At 45.5% G+C, this 14589-nt stretch overlaps 1 protein-coding gene across 2 annotated transcripts; it reads right to left on the bottom strand.

Moving 5' to 3' along the window:
- Nucleotides 1-3729: 3729 nt before the first annotated feature.
- Nucleotides 3730-10443, bottom strand: MED10 (mediator complex subunit 10). 2 transcript variants are annotated; one of them, XM_017546005.2, is made up of 4 exons: nt 10205-10435; nt 8986-9069; nt 6108-6210; nt 3730-4399 (listed from the first exon to the last, which is right to left on the bottom strand). In XM_017546005.2, exons 1-4 carry the CDS (start codon nt 10324-10326, stop codon nt 4301-4303), a joined length of 408 nt encoding a protein of 135 aa, XP_017401494.1. In that variant the 5' UTR covers nt 10327-10435; the 3' UTR covers nt 3730-4300. The 2 variants fall into 2 exon arrangements, with proteins under 2 accessions (XP_017401494.1, XP_037600711.1); XM_037744783.1 differs by lacking the exon at nt 3730-4399 and adding an exon at nt 4422-4721 and having other exon boundaries at nt 10205-10443.
- Nucleotides 10444-14589: the final 4146 nt, after the last annotated feature.

The following is a 14589-nucleotide window of genomic DNA, read 5'->3' as shown; positions in this document are numbered from 1 at the left end:
TTAGTTTTTTCGCCTTTTGAGTTTATGGTGTTTTTAGCCTTATGTTATTTTTTTTCCTAATTTAGCTATATAGCCAAATGTATCAATCTTTTCCTTTGTAACTTCTTAGGTTTGTGGTACATTTTAAAAGTTTAAGAAGTGGTACATCGGCCACCTAACGTCACCTGGGTCTTGACAGGACCAAGGGCTGCATATTCTGTCGAACTCCCTTGAAGCAATGGCACCTCTGTCACACGGACAGATGGGTCACCTCTATGCAGGTGAGTGGCAGGAAACAGAGCTGGCTCGCATGGTTATACAGTGTAAGCCTGTGACCCTGTTTGTAGCCAGCACCTGTACTGTCACTGACTGTAGAAATATTTTAACGAGGCATCTATATATATTTGATAGGATTCAAAAATGGAAATAACACAGAAAATTAATAAAACTACTCAGTGGCATTACCAATACTCCCCAGAGATGAGCACTTGCCCTTATAACTAACAACACCTGGATATTTCAGGACTTGAGGGCAATAGACTGGTGGCATCACAATCCTAATCACGTGTAACTCCAATAGCTCAACTTCCAGGAATTTACCCTGAATCATAATTGAACAAGCGGAAGGTGTTAGGTCAAAGACACTAACTTCATATTAGTGAAAACCTGTGACCCACACAGGTACCCAATGGGAGCTGATGAACTAAGCCGAGGAGAGCCACAGATACTTGTGACATGGTGGGCACAGGCCAAGCTCTCCCACTCAGCTGCACGACCTGGGCAAGTGCCTCAGGTCCCTCATCTGTAAGCCTCACTGCTTTACCGTGGGAATTGAGGCAATGCATAGAACGTGCTTAAACTGTCCAGCATGTAAATAACATAACTGCTGTTAACATATTAATGGAACACTAAATATTAAAATTATGTGGGAGAAACTTTATTGAGTTGCCCAGATGTCATGGCAACCTGCAGAATAACACAGGTTACCAACTCATGTGTATAGTAATAATCCCACATCTAGTTACTCAATGTGTGTGTGTGTGTGTGCGTGCATCTGTGCACAAAGAAAAACGTCTAGATGGGTGAAAATCACAATATCAACAATTTGGGCAGAAATATGGAGATTTTTGTAGCTATATTTTTCAGTTTTCTGTAATGAACCCTTCTGATTGTATACTCAAAAAGATAAAGAATGTTCTAGTTCTGTGTAAAGGTGGGGCTTAATTTTTGCTTTTCCGTTCTAACTCAGAGGCAGCACAGATTACCGAGAGCAGTGAAACAGGCTCAGGCCGTTTGAATCCATACCGGCCTCATGGTTCGGCGGCGTCCTTGGGCATAACAAAAATCAGTGGGCCCGGGGCTGTTTGTCTGATCTGTGTCTGGAGGAAGAAAGGGATGGGGAGGAAGAGATGAGGAGCAAAGCAGGGATTGACAACGAACTGCGTGACAGTGGGCACGGGTGATGTGAAGAAGCTGATCGAAATGGTTGATCCGGCCCCAGGATGGCTCTCATCGTCATTCTTTTAACCAAACCAAGGTCTTTGAGAGGAAGGGATGAAGGGCCAATGGAAGAAAGAATGAGGCCAGGGGTGTGTACCTGAACCCAAGTTCCTCTGGGTGGAGAGGCCTGGAAGACAGTGGCAGTGACAGTCACAGCATCCCTTGCCGAGTGTCAGACGTGGCCTGGAACCCTCCAGTGCTCTCACGCTGACATCAATTCCGAGCTACGCAGATCCCTCGGCAACTCAGGGGATTTGAAAGTGATGGGCACTTACGACTAACAGGAATGGCAGGTGGGGTGGAAAAAGGAGACCTTCCTGTGAACTCAGGGGCATGTGGCCTGTCACAGCATCGAGAGGCTTCAACACCTATTCACTGCCTGGGGACCCACTGTGGTGGTGTCATCACTGATGAGAGTCTGGTGATGAGATACACCAGGCAGTGCATCCATATACCCAAACTTCTACTCAAAAAGACTGGTGTATATTACAGAATAATGTGTGACAGCTACACCTGCCCCACTGGGCCTAGGTCCACAGACTCCCATGCTGTGGGGCTATTTCCACCAGCTGCCAGATATGCATCTGAGTCACCCACTCCCTATTCCCAAGGCTCAGACATCAGGATTCAAACAGCCCGAGGCCAGCCGAATAACTCAGTCCCAGGATACGTCCGGCACAGCCTCCATGTTTCAGAGCCCAGGAAGAGGCGACTGTGGACACCCTGGACCCACCAGGAGCCAGCAAAGAGGGAGGTGAAGCTGCAGGGCTTTGGGCACGCTATTTAAGCCCTGGTGCCCGAACTTCAACATGAGTAATATAAAGAAAGCCGGACCCTGCAGGGCTGGTGAGGGCCAGCTGAGTGGATGCAGGTGAAGTGTGTGGCAAGAGCCAGCGAGCCATGTGCCCACAGGGCCCTGGTGCAGCAGTCAACAGTCAGCATCTTCATGCCGGAAAAACCAGGCAGACAGGGACTGCAGGCACCCGACCTGCCGGACAGGGGCCTAGTCTTCTCTAACAGAAACTCTTCCCCTGGGTAGCAGTCCTTTTCTAGTGCTTTTGGAGAGAACAGAACTGCTAATGAGGGACCAACTTCCTAAGGGGCCCTGTCCCTGACTCAGGAAATACAACCCTCCTGGGGACCGTTCTGGACTGAGTTGCATCCCCACAACACTCCAGTGTCAAAGCCCTAAACACAGGACCTGAGAATGTGACTGTATTTGGCTGTATTTGGAGACGGTCTTCAAAGGAGTAAGTTAAAAATGGTTCCTTTGGGCGGGTCCTAATACCACCTAACCTGTGTCCTTAGATTCCAAAGAGATTAAGACACACAGAAGAGACACCAGGGCTGTGACACACACAGAGGAGTGGCCATGTGAGGACACGGCGAGCAGGTGGCCATCTGCAGGCCAGGGAGGCCTCGGGGGAAACCCACTCTGCTGGCACCGTGATCTTAGACTTGCAGCCTCCAGAACTGTGGGAAAATAAATGTTTGTTGTTTAAACCACCCAGAATGTAGTGTGTTCTTCTGACAGCCCTGGCTAGGATCTAGGCTGGTTCAGGATCAATCGTAAGAGGCAAATCAATGCAGATCCCCTGGCCCCATCCTAAAGCCTGTGGCTTAATAGGTCTGAACTGGGGCCTTACCTTGCTAACCAGCCTGCCCAGGCCATTCCAACACAGGAGTCTACAGGTGGAGCCCGGCACAGGCCACACTAGGGCCTCAACTCCTACAGATCACAGAAACAGCGCCACCTGCAGTTCATGAGAAATGCAGTTCTCAAGCCCCCCCCACCCCCACCCCCACCCCCACCAACCAGGTGCAGTTTCACCAAATCCCCTCGTGGTCTATAAGCACGCACTGCAGGGCGTCCTTCAATGAAAACATTATGACTTTTTTCTCTTAGTTTAAATAAGCTCCACAGTAACTGGACTTCTAAAGCACCTTTCTGTTTGCCTGATATCTACTTTAGCAATAATTTTTTTTTACAACTCTCTGGCTCAACAAAGTAAATAAAAGTATATTTTATCACTGTTTAAAAAAAAAAAAGAGTGTCCGCAAACTGGTGTTCCACAGCCCCTAGGAAAGGGGTTGTAGAAAAAATTGGAATTCTACGTTTTGCTTTAGCTTTTCCTGCCTAAATGCCTGGAGAACAAATTTTCTTATGAATATTACGAACCCTCTGGGAAAGTAATAATTGACTGTTTACAAGACACACTGTACTATATTATAAAAATATTACAAAAATAATTACATGGAATAAGCCACTTAGTTTATTGTACACATGTCTAATTGAAATCCATGAAAACAGTTACATTTAAAACATTTATGCACTATACTTGAAAATGTAAAATACCAATTTAAGTATTTTCCACATTGAACCGATTTTTCTTTTAAAAAGATTTTTCCTAGTCTTTTAGCTTTCTGACACAATAAAATGGAACAGAAAGAGTACAGTAAAAGGAAAATATTAGGCAGAATGTTGTAAAACTTTTAATTTACCCATCATATTTAACATTTCCAAGCCTGTTTTCCTGCGCCCCATCTGCCTGCAGAGAATGATCCCCATGGTGACATGGAGTCACCACTCTGAGAGCCAGACGACACCGGATGGACAGAGGAGCTGCTGGAACGGCTGGGACACAGCTCCGCTTCTCCTCTAGCCCCGCTGTCCCATGAGGCCGAACAATGAAGACAGAGGGGCTGAGGGGCGTTAACAGGGCCCAGTCCCATGTCAGCAGGAAGGTGGCATCAGCGCTCCAGTCCCAGCCTTAGGCAGCATCGCGGTCACAGGGATCTTCGCAGAGGGAGGGTGAGCCGGTTAAGAAGGCGGGTGATCCTCCCCCCGGATGCTTCGATACTTAGCCATGTCTTCCGGAAATACTTTAGAAAGTTCTTGAATCAACAGGCTTTTAAATTTCTACAAAGAAAACACATTTTCAAAGGAGCTCTCTACTTCAACACTCCAATAGCTATTTAAAATATGCCTTTTGGGAGTTTAAACACAGGGCCCACTAAGCAAAACAGGGCCACGGGACTGACCTGAGACTTCCACTGATCTCAGAGGAAATGACACCAATGGCAACATATGCAAAAGGAAGCGAAACTGCACAGCCCTGGGCGTCACCACCAGCGGCACGATTCTGCACTGCCCAAAGGCATCGATGTGACAGGAGCCTGCTGTAACTGTAAGCCACGTTCCTGGGGGCCCAGTGGCTGTGTTCACGTGGAGAGAGACGTTTCTGCTGGTCAATATAATTCTCACTCAGCTTTACCAAGCAGACCGGATCAAAACCATCACCCCTCGCTTCTGATAAAGAGTACACTAGGCGCTGAAGGTGATGCTGGACCAACAACTCCTCAATCCCAAATGGACAAACAGAGATGACGTGTGGGCACCATACCAGCAACTCTAACAAAACACCACTTCCAAGGTGTGCTGCTTACCACCAGGAGGGGATCACCTGCATGGGATTCTGGAAGCCCTGTGGCCTGCCTGTGACTAGGCAGGTCTCCTTCTGACAGCTCCTCCCCTAGCTCCTCTCACTCGGCCAGAGCACCAAGAGGCCACTGTGCGACCATCCCTGACTGTGCACATCGGCCATGGCTGAGCACACGTGTCCCAGTCTGGCTCCGGGCATCAGTAGGAACAGGACATTCACATCCCCTGTGATCCTGGAGCTCAAGGAGCCGGCAGAGGAGGCAGAGCAAACAGAAAAAATAAAAGGTAAATCTTGACCAGGATTCTCAAGGAAAGCAGCTTTAGAAAAGGCTGATCCCAAAGGCTTCTGTGAGGAGGCGAAATCATCTGAGACTGGAAGGACGGCACATGGAAGAGCTCTAGGCAGAGAAGATAGCAGGAGAAAAGAACACAAACGAAGAGGTGGATGTATTCCAGAACTGAAAACCAGGCCAGCATAGATGGCCTGGAGGAGGAAGGGGCAAGTGGTGTGAGCTGCAGGAGAGGCGGGCTGGGATCCCTGCTGTACACAGCAGTCAGTCACAGTCACACGGCGCCAACAGGCATGAGCGGCCGTGAGGTCCAAACAAAGAAACCAAACACCAATTTGAACCACATTTGAGTCAATTTAAGAAAAAATTATTTCATGTTCAAGTGCAGAGAGTTCTCTACATCTCATCAAGGCAAAGAAAAACTAAGCAGATGATCTGGAAAATTTCATGACAGTGGATATGGTAAAAAGAAGTGTGGAGGTCAGAAGCTGAACAAAGAGAAAAATCAATATTCGAGAATCCTCTAAACCAAAGAACTATGACTACATGGGAAGCCTTCAACAGTAGGAATTACTACAGAAATAGAAAGTATCAATGCAATAAAAGTGCGTCTTAAAAAATTGAAAACAATCACAGCTAGTGAGAACTACCAAACACAAAAATTACCCTGGATTTTCTTAAGAGTAAGATTAGTGTATGTTTTTAATGCTACTACACAGATCACTCATATCTAATTTTACTTACTGCCTATTACACAATTCAGAAATCCCAATGTGTAAAATTATGAAATGGTCAATATTCTAGCAAGTATGGAAAAAAAATGACAGTCTCTTAACCAAATTTCACTGAGAAGGCATCTCTTCCCAGTGTATTTCTGACACTCCTTAGAGTCTTACCTTCATGGTGTCAATCTTGCCTTTAACTTGCTCATTTTTAGCTAGAGCCCTCTCCAGGCACTCTTTGGTGTAGAGTTGGGGGTTTCGACCTTGATCTATATATCTGAAAACATGAAACGTTTCAATTAGCATTCCCATATTCCCATGACCGATGCCTATTCTCTCAGCTTTCTGAAAGACATGGGGGAAAAATGGTCAGGAATATATAACTGCACATGGCCTTGTTTAGACAAAACTGAGTCTAGGAACCAGGGGAATTAAGATTCCTTCATTTACATAAGTACAGTTAATCTGATCTCATTACTTCTGATAATATGAACAGCTCATAAAATCAAGTAATGATCACTTATAAACCAAAGCACACTCACAGGCCGTATCACTTTACATTTGTTTAGCATTTGCACTTTTCAAAATTCATTCACGCTATTATTACCTTTTTGATTCTTATAACAGCCTGTATGGTAAGGCAACTCTTGACAATAGAAGAAACTAAATGAGCTCCGGGGGTTCAGGCCTGGGTGACACAGGGGAACCCTGCTACGATGCAGCCTCCACTCCAGGTCAGCCCCGCTGCTTGGCAAACGCTCTGTGGAGGAGCTTCAGGGGAAAGGAAAGGAGAGCTACAAGCCAAGGGTCCCAGTAGCGACAGCCCCAGGATCATTTTACAAAGCATCCCACTGCTTTAAAAAGAAGAGGGGGCTTCTTTTTAAAGCAGTGGGATGCTTTGTAAAATGATACCACTTCACTAAATATACTACTTCATTAAATACACCTAAGTAGTTTAAATATAACAGAGACATTCTGGCCAATTATTTCTAAACGGTATAAAGCTGTTACTTAGAATTTCTGACACTTCCCCCAGAAATTATCTTCATTATCCTAAAGACTTAATTAAGCATACCGCCTAGATCAGTATCTAAATTTTACCAAGAGCAGGCCACCTGCCTATTTCTGTACACTAAAGAAATCTTATCATTCAACTAAATTGAATCACTCATTATTTAAAACAAAAACAAAAACTGAAAACTCACTCCTTTTTAGCTTTTTTTTTATAATTGAGGCCAAAAATACAAAATCACTTGAGAATAAAGATATCATTAGGTTACTACCAATGGTATAAAAAACAGTAGGCTTGACAGACAGCAAAAGATAAAAACAGTGCAAGTTCTAGAAATTCTATTTCATTTCGGTGTTTTTAAAATAATATAATGTAGCAAATTGTGGTTAATTCTAAACAAAATCTATCCATTTCTCAAGAAAACCTGACAGGCTCACAGAATAAGGTTGACCATGTGACCTGACAGCCATTTCTTCAACAACATGGACATCCTGCTCAGACTTGGTTATTTTAAGACTCAAGGGTGGAACCCACTCCTGCCCATATACGAAGTCCTGGGGACAAGGGCCAAGCTCTTTTCATCTTAGCTAAAGACACAGTTGGTGTGTATGTAAACGTATATGCTGAAAAGGTCACTTGGGGACCGGGAAATTCCGTCTACATCGGGTAGACATTGGCAGCCGGTTTGCAAATGAACTCTCAGGATCTGCTCTGTATTAGGGCTCACTGGCATCCTCCTCCTGACACCCCAGGTCAACCTCATCCGTCCCTGGGCCCAGCACTTCCTTCTGCCCTGAAGCAATCTGTTCTGATCAGTCTCCATTTGTTCTGCTTCAGAAGACACAAGTAGTTACTTGCCACTTGTCACTCTGTGCATCCCCTGCATTCATAACCAGAGGAGCACAAAGGACACTGCATTCCTGGACTCAGGCAGAAAGCCAAAGCCAAGAGTACTCTCAGGCGTAAAACCTTCACTCCCACCTGAAGTCAGACGTCTCAGTGGTGCACACTGAACACAGGTAGGGAACACGTGGCGAAGTCATCAGCAGGTGAACAGAAGATCAGAAACCAAGAAAACCACCTCCGTACCTGCCCTGTCTCTGTAGGCTGCTGCTGCACTATAACTAGAACTTGTATCTCTGACCTTTTGGAATGGAAAACCACCATAATTTTTTCCCTTTACTACTCAAGGAAATCTAGTGATTTACATTGGAAGTTTTGCTGCAAGAAATACTAAAACGTTCCTGCTGTTGCGAACCAGCACCAGGAGGGAGAGGCTGCTTCGCACTGGGCAAGAAAGTGTGAGTCCAGGGTTTCGTCTTAACTCTGACACTTGTTAGGTAAACAACCGGTTGCAGTTACTTATCAGCTCCTTCACGTGTGAAATCAGAGATGTGACTAAATCAATGTGATAAAACCTGGATTTAAAAAATCTAAAAAGCTTATTCCTGTATATGTTCTCAGGACTATTACTGAGATAGGTGCACACAACTCTCCCACAGAAAACAGTGAACAGCCTCCCAAGCATACTTGAAATAAGAATCCTTTCTTTCCCCCTTCGACAGAGCAGGTATTTCCATCTCTCAGAACTAGCACTCCACAGGCAGTTTGGAAACATCAAACCAGACTGCTTTTCAGGCTGTTTCTGGCTGCTGTTTTTAAAAAATGTATAATATAGCCCTCATATGACTTTTCACCTCTTAAGGAAGAAAGGAAGTTTTGTGATTGTTCTTTAGCCTAAGCAGGACTTTGAAAACCTATGATGTTTTTCATGTATTTAATAAGCCTTTATTTACATGTAACTTTTTTCAACAATGCAATATTAAGGAAATTCTTTTTTAGTTTTGTAATCCCATTAAAATGTTAAGTTCCATGAGGACAAGTATTTTTGTCTACTTTTTTGCCACTGGCACATCCCCAGCACCTAGGCTGTGCCTACCACACAGCAGGCACTCAAACGTCAGTGATGAAGAAGTCATGACACCACACCACAACTGAACAAGATTTATACCCAAGACTAACATCAAGAATGTTACTTACTCAAAAACTTCTAACGGTACAGTAATATCATGAAGCTGCTGTCTGCACTTATCAATATCCTGTAAGCCAGTAACGATAAAATTCCTGGGGGAAAGGCAAAAACACAGTGGTCCTGTTAGTTTCACTTAATAAGCCCCACCCACAGAGCTACCACCCACAGAGCTACCCAGCCATCTGGGGCTCCACACAAGCTCTCCTCACACTTGTGCGGGTCATACACGGCCCTGACCTCTTTGGTTAGCTACAGGATTCCTAGGACACCTTTAGAGTTACAAGACACTCTTAAATGTTTGTTACTTCCCTTCTAAACTAGAAATTGCCAGTAAGGAGGATTGCGAGGGAACCTGATAAAAAATATGAACCTTCTGTCAAAAACAATGACCTGACTGAGCATATGACCGTGTGCGGTATCAGCGAACACATACGGCAGCGGACCATACTCAAGGTCCGAGCGAAAGCAAGCCATCCTTCCTGGTTTAGCTTCCTCTCCTCTCTGGGCCCTTCTTACACCAGCCCTGGCCTGGCTATTCCCACAACACTGGGTATGGAACCTCGGCTGCAATATTTTGCATGCCCGTGCCCCATATGAAGCCCTTCTCGAAAGTGCTGTACTTTCATTTGCCTTTTCTCCGTCCCGGGGCCTAGCGCCACGACCAGCACTAGGCTGTTGCCAAAATATAATAATAATTAATAAACGTTCTGTAACCTTCCTCACCACCACCTCCCCCCAGTTCCCCCACTGTCAGGCATCTGCAGGAGGTGGCTTCGGAGTGTCACCTTCTGAGGCGTAGTTTAGGGCGCACACTCACTGTGGAGCCTGCCTCCCCTCAGGGGACAGGGACTGAACTCCCAGAAGGGCTCCAGGAGGAAGGGCTGGGAGGGGTCACATGAGAGGGGAGACGCTAGAACAGAAAGCATGATTCCCTTAATAGGGAAACGGTAAGTACATCATCCGGCCATGATTATGTCTCCAAACAGGCCCCAAAGAGGTTCCTCTAATCAACTTGGGAGGGAGACGGTTGGCAACAAGCGGCAGCGCGGGTCCCGCCCTCTGAACACAGCCAGGAAAGACGCCCCGGGCTCCGGGACCAGACAAGAGAGCTGGTGGGGCAGGAGCAGCGGTCAGGTTCGGCTCTGCCTCCCTCGATCCCCGCTCCCCGAGCACACGCTGCCAGGCCAGGCCCTGGGGAGACGCCGGCAGCCTCGGGCCGCTACTCACAGCTTCTGGTTGAGTCCGGCCTGGCTGCTGGGCTGGAAGTCACTGACGATGATGCCGAGCTGCCGAATGTTCTCCACGAACTTCTCCAGGTGCTCTTCTAGGTGGTCAAACTTCTCCGCCATCGCCTCGGCCAGACCCCAGCCGCACAGCCTCAGCCAGCAGCGCCGCAGGGGTGGCCCTACGCTCCCGCTTCCTGCTTCCGTCCGGACAGATACCACTTCCGTTTCCTCTGGGAGCGCGCAGACGAGGTGTTGGGGGCGGAGCCTGGTTGTCGGAACGGGCTCGTTGGGGGCGGGGCCTAAGGGAGGGGAGGGGAGGGGCCTAAGGGCGGGGAGGGGAGGGGCCTACGGGCGGGGAGGGGAGGGGCCTAAGGGCGGGGCCGGCCGGGCTTTCGGGGCTGCGCTCTGGATACCCAGGAGGCTTCCGCGCGCAGCGGGGCGAGTGCTTACACTCACATCAGACCTGCCTCGGTCATGGGAGAAGTTGAACACTTCGTGCAATGGAGCATCTTCAAGCAACACACACTTGGATGAAAATCCTAAAGTTTGTATGAAGGACCAATAACGGTAGTCTCCCTGACCCTCTGCCAGAACCCTAGGGATCAGCGCGGGCCTCCCTCCTTTCCTCTTAGGTGTAATCGGCGCCACCTCCCCTAGCTCTTGCGGCTAACCCTGCTTCCCAGACCCTTGCTGCCTTCCCAGGTAAGGCCCTCACCTCCTCAGGCCAATTCTGACCAAACAGCGCCCTATGGGGTTGCCCTGTCGCTGAAAATAACCTCCCTTCCTTCACAAAGCTTTTAGTAAACTGCCGTTTATCCATTGAAATTTAGCTTTGATCATCTCACTCTTAAGCTTAAGAAACTTTAATGCCTGATTTCCTATGGTACCTGACATCTCCCCCAGCCTGTTTAAATTACTCAAGTGATTTCTTCTTTTACCGAATGTATTTGTGGCCTGTACTTTTCAGTGCAAAGTGAAGGAGCTCTGCTAGGTAATCTCCAAAGCCTCTCCCAGCTGTGACCAGAAATGGAAACCAAGAGAAGGTAAGTGACTTGCCAAACTTATGGAATCAGGGCACTCCAGCTGGTATGGTAGGCTGGGCTGATACACGGAAATGTTACATAAAATACTTCTCTCCTGGTTTAAAACAATTAACTTTAGGGAGTTGTAAAACAAAGTGGAGGCTGGGGGCCGGGGCTTACACCTGTAATCCCAGCACTGTGGGAGGCCAAAGCTGGAGGATCACCTGAGGTAAGGAATTCGAGACCAGCCTAACCAGTATGGTGAAACTCCGCCCCCATCTCTACTAAAAATTCAAAAATTAGTCCCACTTGGCAGCGTGCGCCTGTAGTCTCAGCTACATAGGAGGCTAAGACAGGAGAATTGCTTCAACCTGGGAGACAGAGATTACAATAACCTGAGATTGTACCATTGCATTCCAGCCTGGGCAACAGAGCGAGGAAACTCAGTCTCAAAAAGAAAAAAAACAAGGTGGAAATAAAAAATGTTTAAAGTTATTGGGGAGGGGTAAAGACATTAAGTGAACGACCTTACTCAATTTTCATAAGTAAGAAAGAGGTCGATAATTGATGGAACTTAGGCTTTGGTGAGCATGTATTTTAAAAATTTAAGGGTATCTCTTTGCTAGTGTATATAATTCTCAAACTAGCAGAGAGGTAGAAGGGAGTAAAGAAAACACAGTCAGCCCAATAGAAGGCAAGAAAAGGAGGGGATAGAGAAGCAAAGAACAAGTATGGAAAATGAAACGCACAAAATAAAAGGCAAAAATTAAAGGAACACAACTCAATCTCAAAAAAACAAAAGAAACCATTTTTAAATGGGCAAAGGACCTGAACAGATACTATTCAAAAGAAGATATAAAAATGACCAGCATAAATGCTCAGCATCACATATCATCAGGGAGATACAAATAAAAAGCACAATGAGACATCACCTTACACTGTTAGAAGAGCTATAACCAAAAAAGCCAAAGAGAATGAATGTTGATGAGAATGTGGAGAAAAGGGAATCCTTGTCTACTGTCGGTGGGAATGTAAATTAGTACAGCCCTAATGGAAAATAGCATGGAGGTTTCCCAAAACTCTAAAAACGGAATTGCCATATGATCCAGCAGTCCTGCTTCTGAGTATATACTGTGAACCCCGAATATCTGAGACAAGTCTTAGTTAATTTAAAAGTTTATTTTGCCAGGGTTGAGGATGCACACCCATGACACAGCCTGCGGAGGTCCTGACCACATGGGCCCAAGGTGGTCAGGGCACACAGCTTTGTTTTACACATTTTAGGGAAACATGAGACATCAATCGATATGTGTAAGGTGAACATTGGTTCCATCCGTAAAGGCAGGACAACTCAAAGCTGGGAGGCGCCTTCCAGGTCACTAGTAGGCAAGAGACACATGGTTACATTCTTTTGCGTTTCTGATTTGCCTTTCCAAAGGAGGCAATCACATCTGCGTCTGTCTAACTGAGCAGGGGAATGACTGGATAGAATGGGAGGCTGGTTGTCCCTAAGCATATTCCAGCATAACTCTCCCTTTAGCTTAGTGATTTGGGGGCCCCAAATTTTATTTTCCTTTCACAATACCCAAAGGAATTGAAATCACTATGTCAAAGAGATATCTGTGTTTCCGGAAAGAGGTTCCAATCCACACCCCAAGAGAAGGTACTTGGATCTCACACAAGAAAGAATTCAGGGGGAGTCCATATGCAAAGTAAAAGCAAGTGTATTTGTAAAATAAAGAAATAAAGAATGGCTACTCCATAGGCAGAGCGCCCCGAGGGCTACTGGTTGCACACTTTTATGGTTATTTTTTGATTGTATGCTAAACAAGTGACAGATTATTTATGCCTCCCCCTTTTAGACCGTGCAGGGTCACTTCCTGACAGGCCATGGCATTTATAAACTCCGGGTGCTGGTGGGAGTACAGCAGTGAGAACGTTGCCATCTTGGTTTTGGTGGGTTTTAGCTGGCTTCTTTACTGCAAACTGTTTTATCAGCCAGGTCTTTATGACCTGTCTTTGGTGCGGACCTCCTGTCTCATCTTGTGACTTAGAATGCCTAACGTTCTGGGAATGGAGCCCAGTAGGTCTCAGCCTTGTTTTACCCAGCTCCTATTAAAGATGGAGCTCCTCTGGTTCAAATGCCTCTGACATTTGTACTCTATAAAAATAGTCAATTATTATTTGTTAATTAGAAATAAAATTAGGCCGAACATGGTGGCTCACGCCTGTCGTCCTAGCACTTTGGGAGGCTGAGACAGGCAGATCACGAGGTCAAGAGATTGAGACCGTCCTGGTCAACATGGTGAAACCCCATCTCTACTAAAAATACAAAAATTAGCTGTGCATGGTGGCGCACACCTGTAGTTCCAGCTACTTGGGACACGGAGGCAGGAGAATAGCTTGAACCCAGAAGGCAGAGGTTGCAGTGAGCCGAGATCATGCTGCTGCACTCCAGCCTGGAGACAGAGCAAGACTCTGTCTCAAAAAAAAAAATTAAACTTAATTAAATAATAAAATTAAATAAAAGTGTATCATGAACTGCATTTCCTGTCATTAAATATGTGTCTTCCCCACTAAAAACATACGTTAGTGAACACAATAAATGTTAACACATATAACTGTTTGTTCAAAGGATAGACTCTCAGATTAGAATCAAAGTGGAAGTGTTTTGTTTTGTTCTTTTAATCAAAGGCACACCTAAAACCAGCTTACAGACAGGTGGAAAATAAGGAGGTGGGATAGAATAATATATGGCAGGCAACCAAAAGAAAGTTGTTAATGCATATAAAAATTAATAAGGAAACATAAAAACATGCTTTTAATGATAAAAAGAAGACTGATTAAGGATGCGATACTATTAACCTTTAAACAACTGACAACATAGTCCCATAATATCTAGCACAAAAATTGACAAAATATGAGGAAAAATTCCAAACCCATAATTATTACAGGGGCTTTGGACTACCTCTGTCAGAAAACAATAAATCAAATAGGCCAAAACGCATATGCAGAATATGGAAGATGTAAGTAATGTGGTTAAGAATTGTGATCTGTGAAAATCAGTGAACCCTGAAGAATAGATTGTTTCCAAGCATATTTGAAATACTTGACCATTCGCTAGACACCACACAGAAAGTTTCAGCAAACTCAAATTCTATCACACAGACCAGATTTTCTGACCTCAATCTAATTACATTAGAAATCTACAAATTTATTCATTTTCTACACATACATACACATTTGAAAATCAAAACACACTCTCTAAATAATTCATGAGTGTACATACATCTGAGCACGGGCAAGACCCGAATGTGTCTGTTGTCCTCACGTGACTATGAATAGCACTCTTCCACTCACTGTC

This window comes from Cebus imitator, unplaced genomic scaffold (genome assembly GCF_001604975.1).
Source record: "Cebus imitator isolate Cc_AM_T3 unplaced genomic scaffold, Cebus_imitator-1.0 Scaffold185, whole genome shotgun sequence".
Classification (NCBI taxonomy): Eukaryota; Metazoa; Chordata; class Mammalia; order Primates; family Cebidae; genus Cebus; species Cebus imitator.
Note: the sequence above shows the minus strand (reverse complement) of the source record. Positions and strands in the feature narration are given on the sequence as shown.